This window comes from Hevea brasiliensis, chromosome 2 (genome assembly GCF_030052815.1).
Source record: "Hevea brasiliensis isolate MT/VB/25A 57/8 chromosome 2, ASM3005281v1, whole genome shotgun sequence".
NCBI classification, from domain to species: Eukaryota; Viridiplantae; Streptophyta; class Magnoliopsida; order Malpighiales; family Euphorbiaceae; genus Hevea; species Hevea brasiliensis.
Genome location: NC_079494.1, coordinates 4218574 through 4233499, shown reverse-complemented (window position 1 = coordinate 4233499; position 14926 = coordinate 4218574). Strand labels below are relative to the sequence as shown.

Below are 14926 nucleotides of genomic sequence, written 5' to 3'. Positions count from 1 at the left end.
AAATTGATACCTTAAATAATACAATGAAAAAGGACTATTATTATTTCCTTCGATTTTATTGTTTTCTGTACAAAGAAAAATATTTTATCATTTTATTTACATGACTAAAGCTATGAGCTCTCTCCTACTGTCTCACACACACGCACAGAGAGGAGTATTTATCCCTTTCTTTTAATTTTCTTAGCACGTAATCATTGTACCGAAATTACCTGTTAAATATGTTCTGTGTCCGGAGCTCTGGAGGGAGAATGCTTTCCTGAATCCCTCCCGGTTTGTAAGAGCACGTCGTGATTAATAGATGCCAACTGTGACAGATTCTGCAAAGTAGACTTTTAATCAACAAACTATAATGCATGAATGCCGTTCTGATGAATCTTTCATTTGAGGTGTGAAGGTGGGATAGGCTGCATTTTGCAATGGTAGGTGATGGCTCTACCGTTGGTTATTGAGTAAACACCAGTGCAGAATGTGAGTAATTGAGCTAAATCATAAACACTAGTGCAGAATCTTGAGGATTGGGAGGGCATATAATTTCAAAGTAAGCTTAGTTGGTAATCTTTAAGTTAAAAGAGTCCCAAAGATAAGAACCGATTCTCCAGTCAGAGGCTACAAGCCCTTACCTTGAAAGAAAAATTTATTAAGGCGAGTGGAGAAGAATCAAACTCTGCCAGGTCACCACACTCATCCATCTGAAAAGATGAAAATAGACTCATAATCAGATCTCAATCATGACATCAGAAACTTATAACAAATGAATAAATGGTCAAATAGCTCTAATCTTAATCCCGTTGGACTCCCTTCAACACCTCTGCCATTCTCCCCCACCTCCCCAAAAAAAAAGGGGAGAGGGGGGGTTGGGAAGATTGTGGTTTAAAGAAAAATCTCCTTCCCCAAACCGCAGAGAAGGAATCAGACATGTTAAATATCAGTTTTCTCATCAAGGTATTCATCGTCCATTCTGGTTGTATTCTACGGCACTTTTAGCAGCAGAAGAAAAGAGAAGGTTCTTAGTTAGAAAGCAATGATGAAGAGACCACAGTTACAGATCTGCTGAATAAAGGTGCCTAAAAGCAAAAACTATAGCACGAGTAACTGTAATCAGTTCCACAATATCTACAGATTTAATATATATAGAAAGTATCACCAGAAACTTCTGCAAACTCGCTGTAATCACTGAATATAAACAGAATAATAAGCAGTCTACTTTTGGAGTTAATATTTATACCTCGTCTCCAGTATTTGAGGATAAGCCATAATCTTCAGTATCAGAACAGCTACTATTTTGATCATTTGGCATTCCGCTAGATATTTGAGAAAATCGTGACACAAAATAGCTCGTGTCATCTGCACTGTCAGGGCTAGGTACAAAGACGGCCTATCAATAAAATTAAGGTCAAGTTAACAATATTTACCAAACTCCAAAAAGAGGAAAAACTAAAAGATACTTCTAGAAATATGTACCCATTTTAAAAACATGGACACGGGAAGAAGAAAATGAGGCAAGCTAAGTTTATTGCAAGGGCTCAACCAAGCACACATAAATCTTGTAAGTTAAAAGCCCTTTATCCTTGGAAAAGAGCATTTTTACTATGCATAAACGAATATCAAATGTTTGCAGTGTAAAATCATTATTAATAATATCATGTAAACAAGTCCATCTAAGAAGAAAGTCAACTGAAGCAATATTTTTTCATATCTTGGACTTTGAGAAGCAGCATGTCCACTAATCAATGATCTCCTGGTTGACCAATTCTACCAATGTATACTTTTGTCATTCAGAAGATTGACATAAAGAATTTGCTGGACAACACAATTATCCATCAATTACTACCCAATACACTAAAAGCATGTAAGGAATGAAGTTACAAAGCAGGAGGAAAAGTAAGTCAGCAAAGTATTGTGTGAGTGCATTAAGCTGGCTTTACAGAAAGAGGAGCCTGGATTGTATCAATCGCTGTGAATGAAAATGCCAGAAATTCGCAAATCTTCTTCCTTAATCTCTCTCTCTCTCTCTCTCTCTCTCTCTCTCTCTCTCAACTTTCCTTTTTCTCATACTATCTCTCTACCTTCTCATCTTCCAAACAGCCTTCAACTTCCATTCCCCATTGTTCCCGAGCTCAAATTAGAGTGGGGCCCAACATTTTGGAATCAAAGCAGTATGATCTAGAGGAAACAACTGCTTGCCTAGCAAAAATGGCGTATCTGGATGAACAAATAATATCTTTTGATTGCAAGAATTCAAGAAGGAAAATTTTGGGGGCTGGACATTACGCAAGAAGAATCACGCAAATTACAGATTGGATTTTCGGTAACAAATTATGGATCAGCAGAAACAAATTTTGGAGATGTTTATCAATCACAATGAATTGATATAAGATTTATTTTGATTGTAAAACGAAGGGAAAAGTCTCTGGGACAGCAGGCAACTGCAATTCTTACGATTCTTGCTACAAGTTCTAGTGTTGAAAGAGGATTGATCTAGCAACAAAATGAAAATTCTGATTTTGGAATAAAAGCGCCAACTGTTGCAGTACAAAATTGAAAGCATTAGTCCAAGAAAGCGAGGATCTTTTGTCCATTACCCAACTTGCTGAAATTGTTGAAAATAGTCATGGATTACAGAAATTTACCTTAATCAAACATGTCATATGCAAAATTTTTCCTTTGTTAAAGAGTTGGTTCTTGATGGTACCATAGTATTTTGTGGGTTTCAAAGATTCTCGTGTTGTGAAGATTAACTTTCTAAGAAGAAAATTAAACTCAAAGAGATGGTAGTTAAGATGTGGTGGAGGCAGAGGAAAAGTTTCAGGCAATAAGAATTCTGTGCTTACAAGGTGTTTGTGGAAATGTAGAGAAGAGAGAATGGTCTATCAAAGCAAGTTCAGTCCAAAAGACGAGCCTTCAATTTGGGAAAACCAGTCTATCAAGCTCAAATTCCTGAATTCTTCCTTGGGGACAAGGAAGATCTCCAGAGGGGGTAACGTTAAGGAATGAAGTTACAGAGCAGGGGGAAGAGTAAGTCAGCAAAATGCTGTGAGTGCATTGAGTTGGCTGTATAAAGGATCAGAAATTCCCAAATCTTCTTCCTTAATTTCTCTCCATTTTTCTATAATCTTCTCTCTCTCTCTCTGCCCATTCTTCTTTTCTCTCTCACCTGCCCTTGCTTACTTACTCAACTACCAAACAGCCTTCGACTCTTGCTTTCTGTTGCTCCTGAGCTAAAATGACCATGGCACACAATGTGGAAAGTGTGTGCGTGCGTGAGCCCGCGGCCGTCGGGGGGGGGGGGGGAGAGGAGAGGGGGTTGGATGGTGGGGCAGCGTGCCTCACTGAACAAATGGTGCATTATACTTCTTAAGAAATTATGAATCTGAATTAATACCACAAAGCAGCTTGAATTAGTACCTTTTGCAATGCAAGGTTGTCCCAATCCACTCCTCTGAAAAAAGGATGTGATTTAACCTATAAGATAACCAATGCAAGGAATAAAAACCAATATGTAAATTTCAAGTTTTCATGGTACAAAGGGAAAAAGGTTGCTTTGTCAATGAACAAAGTTTAGGCAGTGAAATCAACCTCTGTTGATCCATTCGCTCCTAAGCGTTGATTTGGATCATGAGTAATTAACCTGCAAAGAAATAATTGGAATTGAGTAATTCTTAGACCATAAAATTAAAAACGCTATACCACATGCACAAATAGAAAATTTAGAGCCTAATGCACGCGCGCACACACACATATATGTGTATAACTTGTCACACAAAATGACCAAAATGGTAATATTTGTTCTTTAGTTACCCAAGTAGGTATGAAATTGTGGAAAATAAAAATGAAAAATGATGTTGGCAATGATTGTGCTGTAGATAATATGCGGCCTTTGCCAATAAAGAAAAATTATGAATGAAAGTAGACTCATTGTTGGACAGTGTGAGAAGCGAAAATATTGAAAAAAGGCTTCCACTTTAGAGTTAACATTATAAATGACAAGATACACAAGAAGTTTATTTATAGGATTATTCATTTGAATCCTTGCAAATTATATAATTTTTTATTATTTCCTGAGACATGCATACGTTGAAAATCTAAATTTACTTTTTTACATGTTCAATTTTTTACTTCTTAAAGCATCTAGGTATTTCAAATACAAAAGATTATCATGCAATTTATGGTGGATGGTACCCAAATAATTAGTTGTTTTCTATGTTGGAATTTTCATCTGGATCTTAAGTATTTAGTAGTCATAGGATGTAGTAATGAAGGCAAAGCCTTCTTTAAATTTGAGGACCAGCTCCCATGCCCACATTCACACTTCAAAAGATGATTTTAAGCATCAGTGGATCCACAAAATAAAATAAGCAAACAACTTCTTAGAGATTCAGAGCTAATTTCAACCTGTTAATGAAGTCTTGGGCCTCGTAAGACATGCTGTCTGGAACAGGAGGCCAAGGGATTTTTCTATTAAGAATGTTGTAAAAAATTATCTGCATCAGAAAGAACAAAAGAGCCAGAAAGAATTAATTCTCAACTTAGGGAATCTATTTAAAGGGAAAAAAAAGTTGTACTCAAAAGAAAACAGGTTAGGCGAGGCAAAGAGATCAGTAACCATGGTGGTACTGGGTAGACACATAAATTGCAGTTAAAGGGTCACAAATATAAGTTATAATCAATTGGCTTGCAAAATTCTAGCAGCCATCTCAAACATTATAAATGGCAAAATGTATTTCTCATATCCTTCATCCACTTCAGTGGATAATTCATTCATAATTTCACAACAGTATCTGCCCAATAGAGAAATGATGTGTGTGTGTGTGTGTGTGTGTGTGTGTGTGTGTGAGAGAGAGAGAGAGAGAGAGAGAGAGAGAGAGGATCTTTTTTACAATGCCTCTTTTTTCCATTAAGATATTTATAATCCAAATTCATTAGCATCATTTTTGAAGTCAATCACACTATCAAGGAGAATATATAGCCAAAGATTGAAGGCAACCAAGTCACATGAAAGAAACCCATTTTAACATGAAGATCCAAGGGAAAAATTAATACAGAATACTGAGATGTTTCTCAGACATTACAGACAGTAAAATGCAGCATAGGATTTGTTTCATGCAACCATATCTAGCACAGGGTCCAGAAAACTGATACTGAATCCACAGGTGCTGCTTCAACAGATATAAAAAACTATAATCAAAATGATTATGTTAATAAACTTGCGAAAATTGCCGTCATCCCCAACCACTATGATTTAGGACCATCAAGTAAAGAGTTTTGAGCATGAAAGATACCTCAGGACTCTCAGCAGTGAAGGGTGGTATTCCAGTTAAAAGTTCAAATAAAATTATTCCCGCAGACCACCAGTCTGCAGCATAACCTGCACAAATGAACAGGAGGTAAATACAACTCCTAGGGAAACTCAAGACAAAAATCTAAATTCAGGTTGAAAACCAGACCATGCTCAGTCCCAAGAAGAATTTCAGGTGCAAGATAGTCAGGTGTTCCAACAGCTGAGTGCCGACTTCTGTCTTCTGCTTGTTGAGTGTGTGGGCTATGAGCACCTGAAACTTTATTTCTATCCATCTCAGGTCCTGACAATTCAATGGTGCTGTTTATAAGGCCAATTTTTGACAGCCCAAAGTCTGTAAGCTGGCAATATAGGCAATCATTAGTATATTAACACCCATAAATAATGAGGCGATGCAGATAGAAAATTCAAACCCACAATCTAGGGTCCAGGTTAGCTCCCAAGACAATTATGCAGAAGAGTAGTTTAGCAAGAATTTTGCAAGAAACATTAATATGAAAGCGGATTAACCTCTAGCTTCAGAAGCAGCTTTGGACAATCTTATGTATGAAATTGTGTTTTAATGCACAAATTGATTCAGTATGGGAAGAGAATTCTATTTAGGAATTTTAATTATTATATAATTAGGAAATTTAAAAAGTTTCTATTGTTTTGGAATTACATTAATATTTTGTTTAGGAAATTTATCATATTTAGTATTCCTAATTAGAATAAAGTAGGGTTTATATTCCTAAATTGATTAGGGTTGTAAGCTTTATAAATATAGCTAAATCTTATATTATTATTAGCGTTTGACTATGATTATTAATTGAAAATAATACAATTGAGAAATACTTCTCTTTTCCCTAAGGATTTGTTCCTTGTTCCTCTTTGTTCTACATCACAAACACACATATTCCTTCTGAATAACTATTTTATCCACTTATATTGTAAGAATTGGTAGAACCATTCAATTTAAACACCAGACCTTGATGTGCCCATCATGCGCAATCAGTATGTTGTCTGGTTTCAGATCACGATGCACAATTCCAAGAGAGTGGAGATACTCTAAAGCAAGAACCTGTAACAGGTAGAACCTCCTCAAGTTAAACAAAGTAGAAAAACTAAATAAGGATATATGGGCACATATGGCTTTATTCTAACAAACCAGTTCTGCAATATATATACGGGCTACATCTTCCTCAAGGCAACTGACTTTTCTCAGCAAAGAATATAGATCACCTCCATTGAGATATTCCATAACCAAATAGAGGTTATCGCTACAGGTGAAGGAATAAAAAAATCGAACCTGTAATGAAGACCACAATTTATATCCAATTTTCAAATTCATAGCTTCAGAAATTCTGGTAAGAAAACATTAACCATCATTTCATAAGACCACTAAAAGATGATGTGATGGCAATTCAAGGAGAAATATAGTGGTCAACATGTGCAAGGATTAGGGGCTCAAGCAAATGCTAGACAAACTTATCATGAATATAGTTGGTATCATAAAAAACAATAAATAAAAATTCACAAAAAGAATGTGTGTTTTACATATTGTGCTTAAATCACAACATGTCATAGTCCAAAGCAATCTAAACTTTAATATTACCACAAATGGGTTTCGAACTGTTATTAGTATGTTACGTTCTGCTAATATGCGCTGAACATCATTCTTGCACAACATGTCCAGTTTCTTGAGAACCTGTATAAGCCAAAAACTGCATTGTATTACTAACATATACAAACAGTTATTCACCAGTTGAATAACAGAAAACAAAAGCAAACAAATAACTGCATGTACTTCCATGAGAAGAAAGCTGAATCAAAGAAATAAGTTTAAAAAATAATCAGATAATAGACCTCTGTTTTGGAGAACAATGATTTTCATAGATTACACCAATGTGACACTCGGCTATCCCCTGCATTTGCCTATTCTACTTTTGCTATTCTTTGTTTGTTCTCATTAAAAAAGAAAAAAATAATGGTCATGAGCATCTTGTGTAATTAAAATTTTTAATCCAGATCCTTGATGCTGGCCAAAAACGAGGATGAATATAAGACCCAAATCTGTTATCTGAAAATGGATATAAATATACATCCCACACACACAATACTCACCATAGATGAACAAAGAAATCAAGGAAAATTCATGATCTTGCACATTGATGTGCCAAAACAAACTGATTGAAGGTGGCGGTAGCAGACATATTAACCTATTGTTCAGCAACTAATATGGCCACAAATAGAATCAAGTTACAAAGTTTAAGAATTATTTAGTTGTGCTGACAACTGAGTTTAAGAATTATCTAGTTGAGCTGACAACTGATAATTCTTTTAAACTTGCAGAAATATGGCAAACATTTTAAAATGCAAACATCAAGCTAACATTTATGAGTCATACACCTAAGCCTTGATTACCAGCTAGCACAGCCACATACAATTTTGTATAACCTAACCAACTTGCTGCAATATTTCCTTTCTCTACCACTGTTAGCACCTTCAAGCTGAACCTTGCTGCCATGGTCATTAAATATAACTCTAGCAAATGACCTAGCATCTTAAAATACTTAGATTCATCTAGCAGTCCCATATTTAGCTAATATGCATTTACGATATAACTACTTGTATTTACCCTCTTCCATCTCAAGCCATCAATATAGCCATGCTTCTTGCAAATATTAAGAAAAATCCATGTTTGAAGTGGCTATGGTTATTCACGAAGAAAAATCCACAGAATTCAATATTTAGTTATCTTTTACTAAGCTGCAAATCAGCAAAAGGTGATTATTTACCTTAATTGCAAATAAATCTCCTGTTATCCGTTTGCGTGCCAGAAAGACTTTCCCAAAGGCACCTCTACTTATTGGTTTGATGATTTCAAAATCATCAATGCTTGTCCTTTCTTTATGTGATGAGTGTACAGGAGTTGACGTTGCACTACTTTGAGATGCATTATCGAATAAAAGTCTAGAATTTTCCTTAAGTTTCGCGTCACTTGCAGGACTTTTAGTATCCATTATGTCACAAGCAAGTATATACTTTTCCCTGCAGATGCAGGCAGGAAATAGAAATGAAAATTATCAAGGACTTTGGCAAGTCGTGTTGTTATAGGAAAAACTCTTTTGAAAATCAAATTACCGCAGAAGTTTCTCTATCCGACCCCCAAAAGTGTCTATTACAAGAGCTTTGAGCTTGCTATTATGTAAAACATCCTGTAGATCTTGCATACAAGCAAGCAAAAACTCATATGACCCTTCCTTTGAGAGATTTGTGCTTGCCACACAGCGGGCTATGTCTGCAAGGTCAATCATCTGTTCAGGAAAACAAGAGATCCATATTCAACATTGTATTAGCATTAAAAGCAAGTGTAAAGGAACATGCAAGAATTACTTGAAAACAGTGAAAACTAACTAAAAAATTGCTTGCCAGCCAAAAATCAAAGCACTAAAACACAAGATATATAAAAGGCCAAAAGTAAGCATAGAAGAGACGCAAATGAACTTCCACTGCAAAAATGGGTCCACACTGAGAGGAATCTATAATAGTGGGGAGATATAACTAATGTAATGAATCTACATTAAATCTAGTTTTATGCAATAATTTTCACATTCTTGCTATAGACAAAATACATAACAACAGCTCGGTCGAAGTTTAATCAACTTTTGAGGAAAATTTGAGATGATAGAAATCATACAAAATAGCTTTTGAATTTGTTATGTACTTAATCCAGTTGCTCCTAGCTCTAGGCAGAATTATATGTTTCCCTTAAGGATTTTACCGAATCTCAAGGTGATCCAAGTACTTCTACAACATCGCATCTCACAAAAAAAAAAAAAAAGCGCCATGGCTAGACTGTGCAGTTGCATGAACATGTTGCCAGCAAGTGCACTCGACGATCTCCCAAATGCCATGTAAAGCTGATTCTGACATATAATAAAGCTGCTGAAATAGATTATGAACTTTACCAACTAAAATTTTTCATCATAATTTTCAGTGTTTAAGATTTACTGCTGCAATAAGGGGGAAAATACTAGTATAAAATATTGAATGTTCAGAAAATAAAAATCTATCACAGAAATGACTAACCTGTTGGATGTCCTCTAACTCTGAAGGATTGTTATGTTCTAACCAGAAGGAAACAAAATGGCCAGCTTTTGGGGTATTAGTGGAGGAAACTGATGTCATGCTTCCAGTTGAGGAGGTTGCACCATTATTACATAACTTTATACTGAAGTGGCCTTTTAAGTTAGCAGGGGATAGATGAGAATCATCTATAAATGCAGTATCCATCTCATGTATATCTTCAAACATTCCTTCAACACCTTTATTTCGCCATTCACTTATCTTGGGAGAGCAAACTTCAGCAGTGACAGAATTTACAGTTTGTGTTCTTGAATTTTCAGGGCTATATGATGGATGAACATCAATATTACGTGACTCTACAATCTGTTCCAATATCTCTGCAAGGTTCAAAAGGCGTTCATCTACATCTAGACAATTTAAGTCGCACTTATCTGCATATGCACATATATAAGAATGAGATTCTAGATGAGAAATAGGCACAATTTCTTCACATATTCTACAGATCACTGAATCAGATACATCTAAAACTCGCTCCTGTTCATGAAGAGAATCATTTAAGCATTGCCTCTGATCATGAAGTGAACAACTAGAATTGTTTATTGAATTTCTAATGGAGCTTTTATCAGCATGACAAAACTGTTGCAGTTGTAAAAGGGGCTCTTTGTTGGAATTTTGAGATGGCAACTTTTGTTCCAGAGAATCCTTTATGGAAGTTACGCCACTCAGATCATCCAGCTCTTGAGAACCACAGCACACTGCCTCAGGAAGAGAAGATAAATTATTTTCTCCCTGCAACTTTTGTTTGATGTCACCTTTCTGATTTAAAGCATAACCAATATCAGAATCACCAATCCCATGTTTGGCAACCCAACTCATTTCAACAGAAGGAACACTTTCTAGACATTTTGTGAGCTTACAAAGTGATTTCTCATCAATAGGTTTGGTGTCCTTCTGAAACTGCAATAGTCTAGTGCAGCGTGTCAATATAAAAAGCATGCGAGTAAATAGCCACTTCAGTAGTCCAGTTTGACACTGTTGTCTTTTCTCAGTCAGATCTTGAACGATTATTTGACACTTGATGCGAAACTGAGAGCAGTTCATCTCCATGCACAGCTGTGCCAGAATCAGAAGATCCTCTCCCATTTTCAAGTCTTCTTGCAATGAAGAGTCAATTTTCTCAAGGACATCCATGACATCGCCTGCAAAACTAGCCAGTTCTGCATTCACCAATTCTTTAGCAGCATCAAATCTTGAATGCAAAGAACCCAACAGCTCCTAATGGCAACTCATGGAAGCAAAAAAGCAAAAGATAATAAAAAAGTTTTTCTTGGAACATAAAGTTTGATAAAGTGTAAGTTATTTTTTTCTTCTATGCAAATAGATACCAAAAGATTTGGCAATTTGCTTATCTCATGCTATGAAATTTATTTGGTGTAAGAAGTCTTAGAGAAATTATTCATGTGCAACTGTTGTATGTACAATAAATAGATTTTAATCTTTGCTTATATTGGGATCAACCATGCTCAATAGTTATAGTACAACCGTTGCATTCTAAAATTTTTTGAAGTCATATCAATGAGTATTCATTTTGTCTATGCCGCACCAATAGGATCAGCTACAAAATAACTAGTCTCCCTCTAAAATATAAGTTAGAATACACCTTATAGAACTAATATGCCATTAAAGAGTTGTAAATAAACCATCAGCAACCATTGAAACACCAGACTGAAGAAGTGGCAGACTAAGAAATGAATGTACCATTAAAAGCTTACCACTAAAAAGGACAATCTTATGCATTGTTATTTGTTAGTCCTTTTTACTATTACCCATGAAAATGAAAAAGCACAATCCTAAACCAAAATTTTCTTAAGTGAATTATTAAAGAATATTGTTATGAAAAGTCAAATCCTGTATATTTGCAAGATATTGCACTGCTAATTAGTTTCATAATCTTAGGATAACATTCCTAATTAGTTAGAGACAAAGTGTATATATATTTTGTATCCAGATTATTTTGAAATTAATGAGAATTATCTTTCTCTTCAAATACCTTCAAATCACTGTAGCTATGAGCCCGAGGGAAGGCAGGTGGAATGCTGCCCCTTGGTCCTAACTCATGGGAAAAACTTTTTAAGCCCTTTGGCATTTTACTCCGGCTTAAACTCTCCAAAGAAGATTGCTTTCCATTTAGATAATTCTCATCATTGAAAATTTTGCTTCCTGCTTGTTCCTTTTTGTCAAGTGTCCTAGCTTCCAAGCTACTCTCCTGTCAAATTAGTAGTATGGTTTATTTAATACTATCTGGTGAAGTACGATGTATATTCACACATAGGAGTAACTAAAATATGGTCTCCAAAGCATGATTATGTAATGCTCACCTCAATATTCGCAGAAACATCACTGATAACTTGGTTAATATCCTTGGAAAAATATGACGTGAACCATCGAGTTAACTTCTTTCCTTTACACAGTTCTTCTACATATATGAAACCAAAATGAATCAATTATCTATTCATTTTATTATATAAACCAAAATTACTCATCATAAAACAAGAAAAACAAAAAGAAGGTACTTTACTTTCAAAGATGTATGCTTGCAATGTCACACTTTAATTAACTAAAGCTTGGAATGTCACCCTCACCAAACGGTCCCATTATAGAGAAACAACATATAGCAAAAATCTCATCATTTCCCCACCAATAGAAAAGCCCTCAAATAATAACTATAAGCTCATAGGAGGAAGACACTTTTGAACCTAAAAGTCTCCATGTAATAACATAGAAAGACAGATAATCTCTAAGAAATAACTCCATAAGGAACAAAAGAGGGAACAATGACCAAATCACCAACTTCCAAAAGGAAATATCCATATTTCTTAATTAACAAAGGCCAAAAAGAAGCCAGGTCATTGTACTTTTCTATTTAAATTCCATTTATTTAGTAGAACCACAATCCTGATTTAAAGGGTAAAACCCTATAATTCATAAAATAAATTTAAAACATAAGACAAGATTTCAGTTCAAGCTTAAGTTTGCATTTCTTAATTTTTGAAACTATAAACATCCAGATTATGAACAAAAAGTCATAATCAGTCATCAAAATGCCAAGATATGGGATCTTACACAATAAAAAAAAAACTTAACCAAATGATACCTTTCTTATGACCCATCAAGAACAGAACTGATGACTTCAATTTCGTTGTGGCCAAGTGCCATCACTGCTGTGTTGACAATGGATGATCTTAACATAACTTTTTAGTAGGCTTAAACATTTAAACAAGCACATGCTCATACAGCCCATAAATGGAAATCTCTAAACCAGTACAGGCAAAAGATTTTGCACTAATACCCTTAAGTTTTTCGCTGTTGACCACATTTCCATGGCAACAGTTTCCAACAATGCCTTTAAACCAGTCTACCCTTCTCCATTTTTTCTTGATGTGGGTTCTCATCATTTATATTCGTGGAATTATGGTTGCATAATCATACTACCCTGTCACAAAATGGCATGACAAGCCAAAATTTCACAACACAGTTGCTAAGGATTCACATTATAGACAAATGGAAAATCCAATGGATGGTATACAACCTCTTAACTACTAGCAAAGTCCCAAAGGCAATGCACTGCTTCTGCCCACTTCAATTTGGCATTCTATCATGAAGTCTATGCGAAGGTTTCAATATAAAATTTTCCCAGGTTTGATGTATACAACCCAAAATCTGGAAGAAGAAAAGCGTTATATATTGAGTAGATACAAGAAAATCCCTTTGCAAGCAACAAAGGCCTGAAAATCCGGGTGCAACTTAATATCTTGTCAACTCTCTCTCTTTACAAAAACTTTTCTTCTGCAATTACTTTTACACAGTGCCGCCAACTGGATTCCTATTTTCATTATCTCACAGCTTGAAACCCTTGTCGAACAGTTTGACAGAACAAACTTACTAAAAGGAAAAAAAAAAAAAAAAAAAAGCCGGATTTTCATAATCTATTCTATACTTAACTGCTATTTTGATAAGCTAAAAATTCGATTTATCACCAAAATCAAGGGAATAAATTAGCCAATGCCGAAACAGAAAACGAGGATCTAAATAAAACAAAATAAACAGCAAAGCAAAGTTAAAGAGAAATCGAACCTCCTCTAGAAGAAGAAACTTTAGCACGTCCTTGAAACAGGCTCTTCTGCTTCTGCTTCCCCTTCACGGGAGGCCTTGAAGCTACATAAGTCTTGGACTGAGTCAAGTCATCTGGTTTTGAACTGAACTGATCCTTGGAAGGGACTGGACGAGTCTTAATCCGATTCAAACCGGACGGAATATCAGCCGGTGGCGATGAGAAATTTCCATCGGTTTCATCCATAATCGAAATTACTTTCCAATATCAAGAAAAAGCTCGAAAAAGAAAAACAAAAAAAGGAATTGAGAAGTGAAGCGAAACGATATTTGGCAGCCGTTAAGAGTTTTTGGCTCTTTGTTAGAAAAAAGAGTCCTCCGTGGCGGTTAGTTGAGAATGAGCCAAGGTGGTGCGTGGAGCAGTTCATAAAACAACACTGAGAATTTCTCTTTTCTTTATTTATAAGTTTATAAATGATATGAAATTGGCATATAGTTTGACTTTTGACTTTGTTTATATGGTAGTATTAATAGCCTAGGCAAGGAGGGTTATTTAGTTTTATCAATAGTCTCTTTTAGACCATATTTGTTTTAAGTTTATAATAAAATTTATTTCATTTTTAAATGAGTTTTTTTATTTGATATATTTTATATTAAAATAAAATTATTTTAAATGAAATAATTTTTTTATTTATTATGCAGTGAAGAATTTAATTTAAAATATTATTTTTTCAAAAATACTCTTATTTATCTATCATTGCATATATCTTTCTTTTTTTAATTAAAAATATGAATTCAAAATAATTATAATATCATCAATTGCATCATGTAGATAAAATGAAAAAAGTGTAAATAAAAAGAAAAAATAAAATAGAATGATATATAATAAGAAAAGATAATTTTATTACTTAAAATATGCATGATTTAGTTATAATTAATTTCAAATTAATTATTAAAAATTTCAAATAAACTTTTATTTAAATCAAACATTTAAATTTTAAATTTCTTAATGAATTTCATATCAAACAAGAACTTAATAAACAATCTATAAATTTATTTGTATATATATGTATATCATATAGATAAAATAAAAAAAACGTAAATAAAAAAAATAGAATGATAAATAACAAGAAAAGATAATTTTATTATTTAAAATATACATGATTTAATTATAATTAATTTTAAATTAATTATTAAAAATTATAAATAAATTTTTATTTAAACCAAACATTTAAATTTTAAATTTCTTAATGAATTTCTTATCAACCAAGAACTTAATAAACAATCTATAAATTTTATTATAATCTATTAAGTTGAGAGTCTGATTTTTATTAATGGCCTTTCTTGATAAACAATATGAAAAGTTTATTATAATCCTTATATGAAGTTGGTGACGTGCATTTTTATGACCAACTCAAGAGAGAATCTCTTTATCTAAACTTTATAAAATAA

The 14926-nt window shown here is 34.1% G+C and overlaps 1 protein-coding gene across 4 annotated transcripts; it reads right to left on the bottom strand.

The window, feature by feature from the left end:
- Positions 1-16: 16 nt before the first annotated feature.
- Positions 17-13918, bottom strand: LOC110640032 (probable serine/threonine protein kinase IRE4). Of its 4 annotated transcripts, XM_058132794.1 has the most exons (19): positions 13499-13610; positions 12954-13084; positions 12519-12857; positions 11743-11840; positions 11415-11630; positions 9368-10639; positions 8420-8592; positions 8074-8326; positions 6891-6983; positions 6444-6584; positions 6264-6356; positions 5445-5637; positions 5280-5365; positions 4393-4481; positions 3577-3628; positions 3406-3462; positions 1226-1375; positions 621-689; positions 17-317 (listed from the first exon to the last, which is right to left on the bottom strand). In XM_058132794.1, exons 3-19 carry the CDS (start codon positions 12532-12534, stop codon positions 213-215), a joined length of 3156 nt encoding a protein of 1051 aa, XP_057988777.1. In that variant the 5' UTR covers positions 12535-12857; positions 12954-13084; positions 13499-13610; the 3' UTR covers positions 17-212. The 4 variants fall into 4 exon arrangements, with proteins under 4 accessions (XP_057988777.1, XP_057988767.1, XP_057988776.1 ...); XM_058132784.1 differs by lacking the exons at positions 12519-12857; positions 12954-13084 and having other exon boundaries at positions 13499-13918; XM_058132793.1 differs by lacking the exons at positions 6444-6584; positions 12519-12857; positions 12954-13084 and having other exon boundaries at positions 13499-13918.
- Positions 13919-14926: the final 1008 nt, after the last annotated feature.

What these genes read in the sequence shown, in the direction of transcription:
- LOC110640032 (XM_058132784.1), bottom strand. Translation starts at nt 13,721, where the DNA reads ATGGATGAAACCGATGGAAATTTCTCATCGCCACCGGCTGATATTCCG. An exon ending in GTATATATATTGCAGAACTG is followed by an intron (nt 6,357 to 6,443) that starts GTTTGTTAGAAT and finishes TACCTGTTACAG; the next exon opens with GTTCTTGCTTTAGAGTATCT. An exon ending in GCCCAAGACTTCATTAACAG is followed by an intron (nt 3,629 to 4,392) that starts GTTGAAATTAGC and finishes ATTTCTTTGCAG; the next exon opens with GTTAATTACTCATGATCCAA.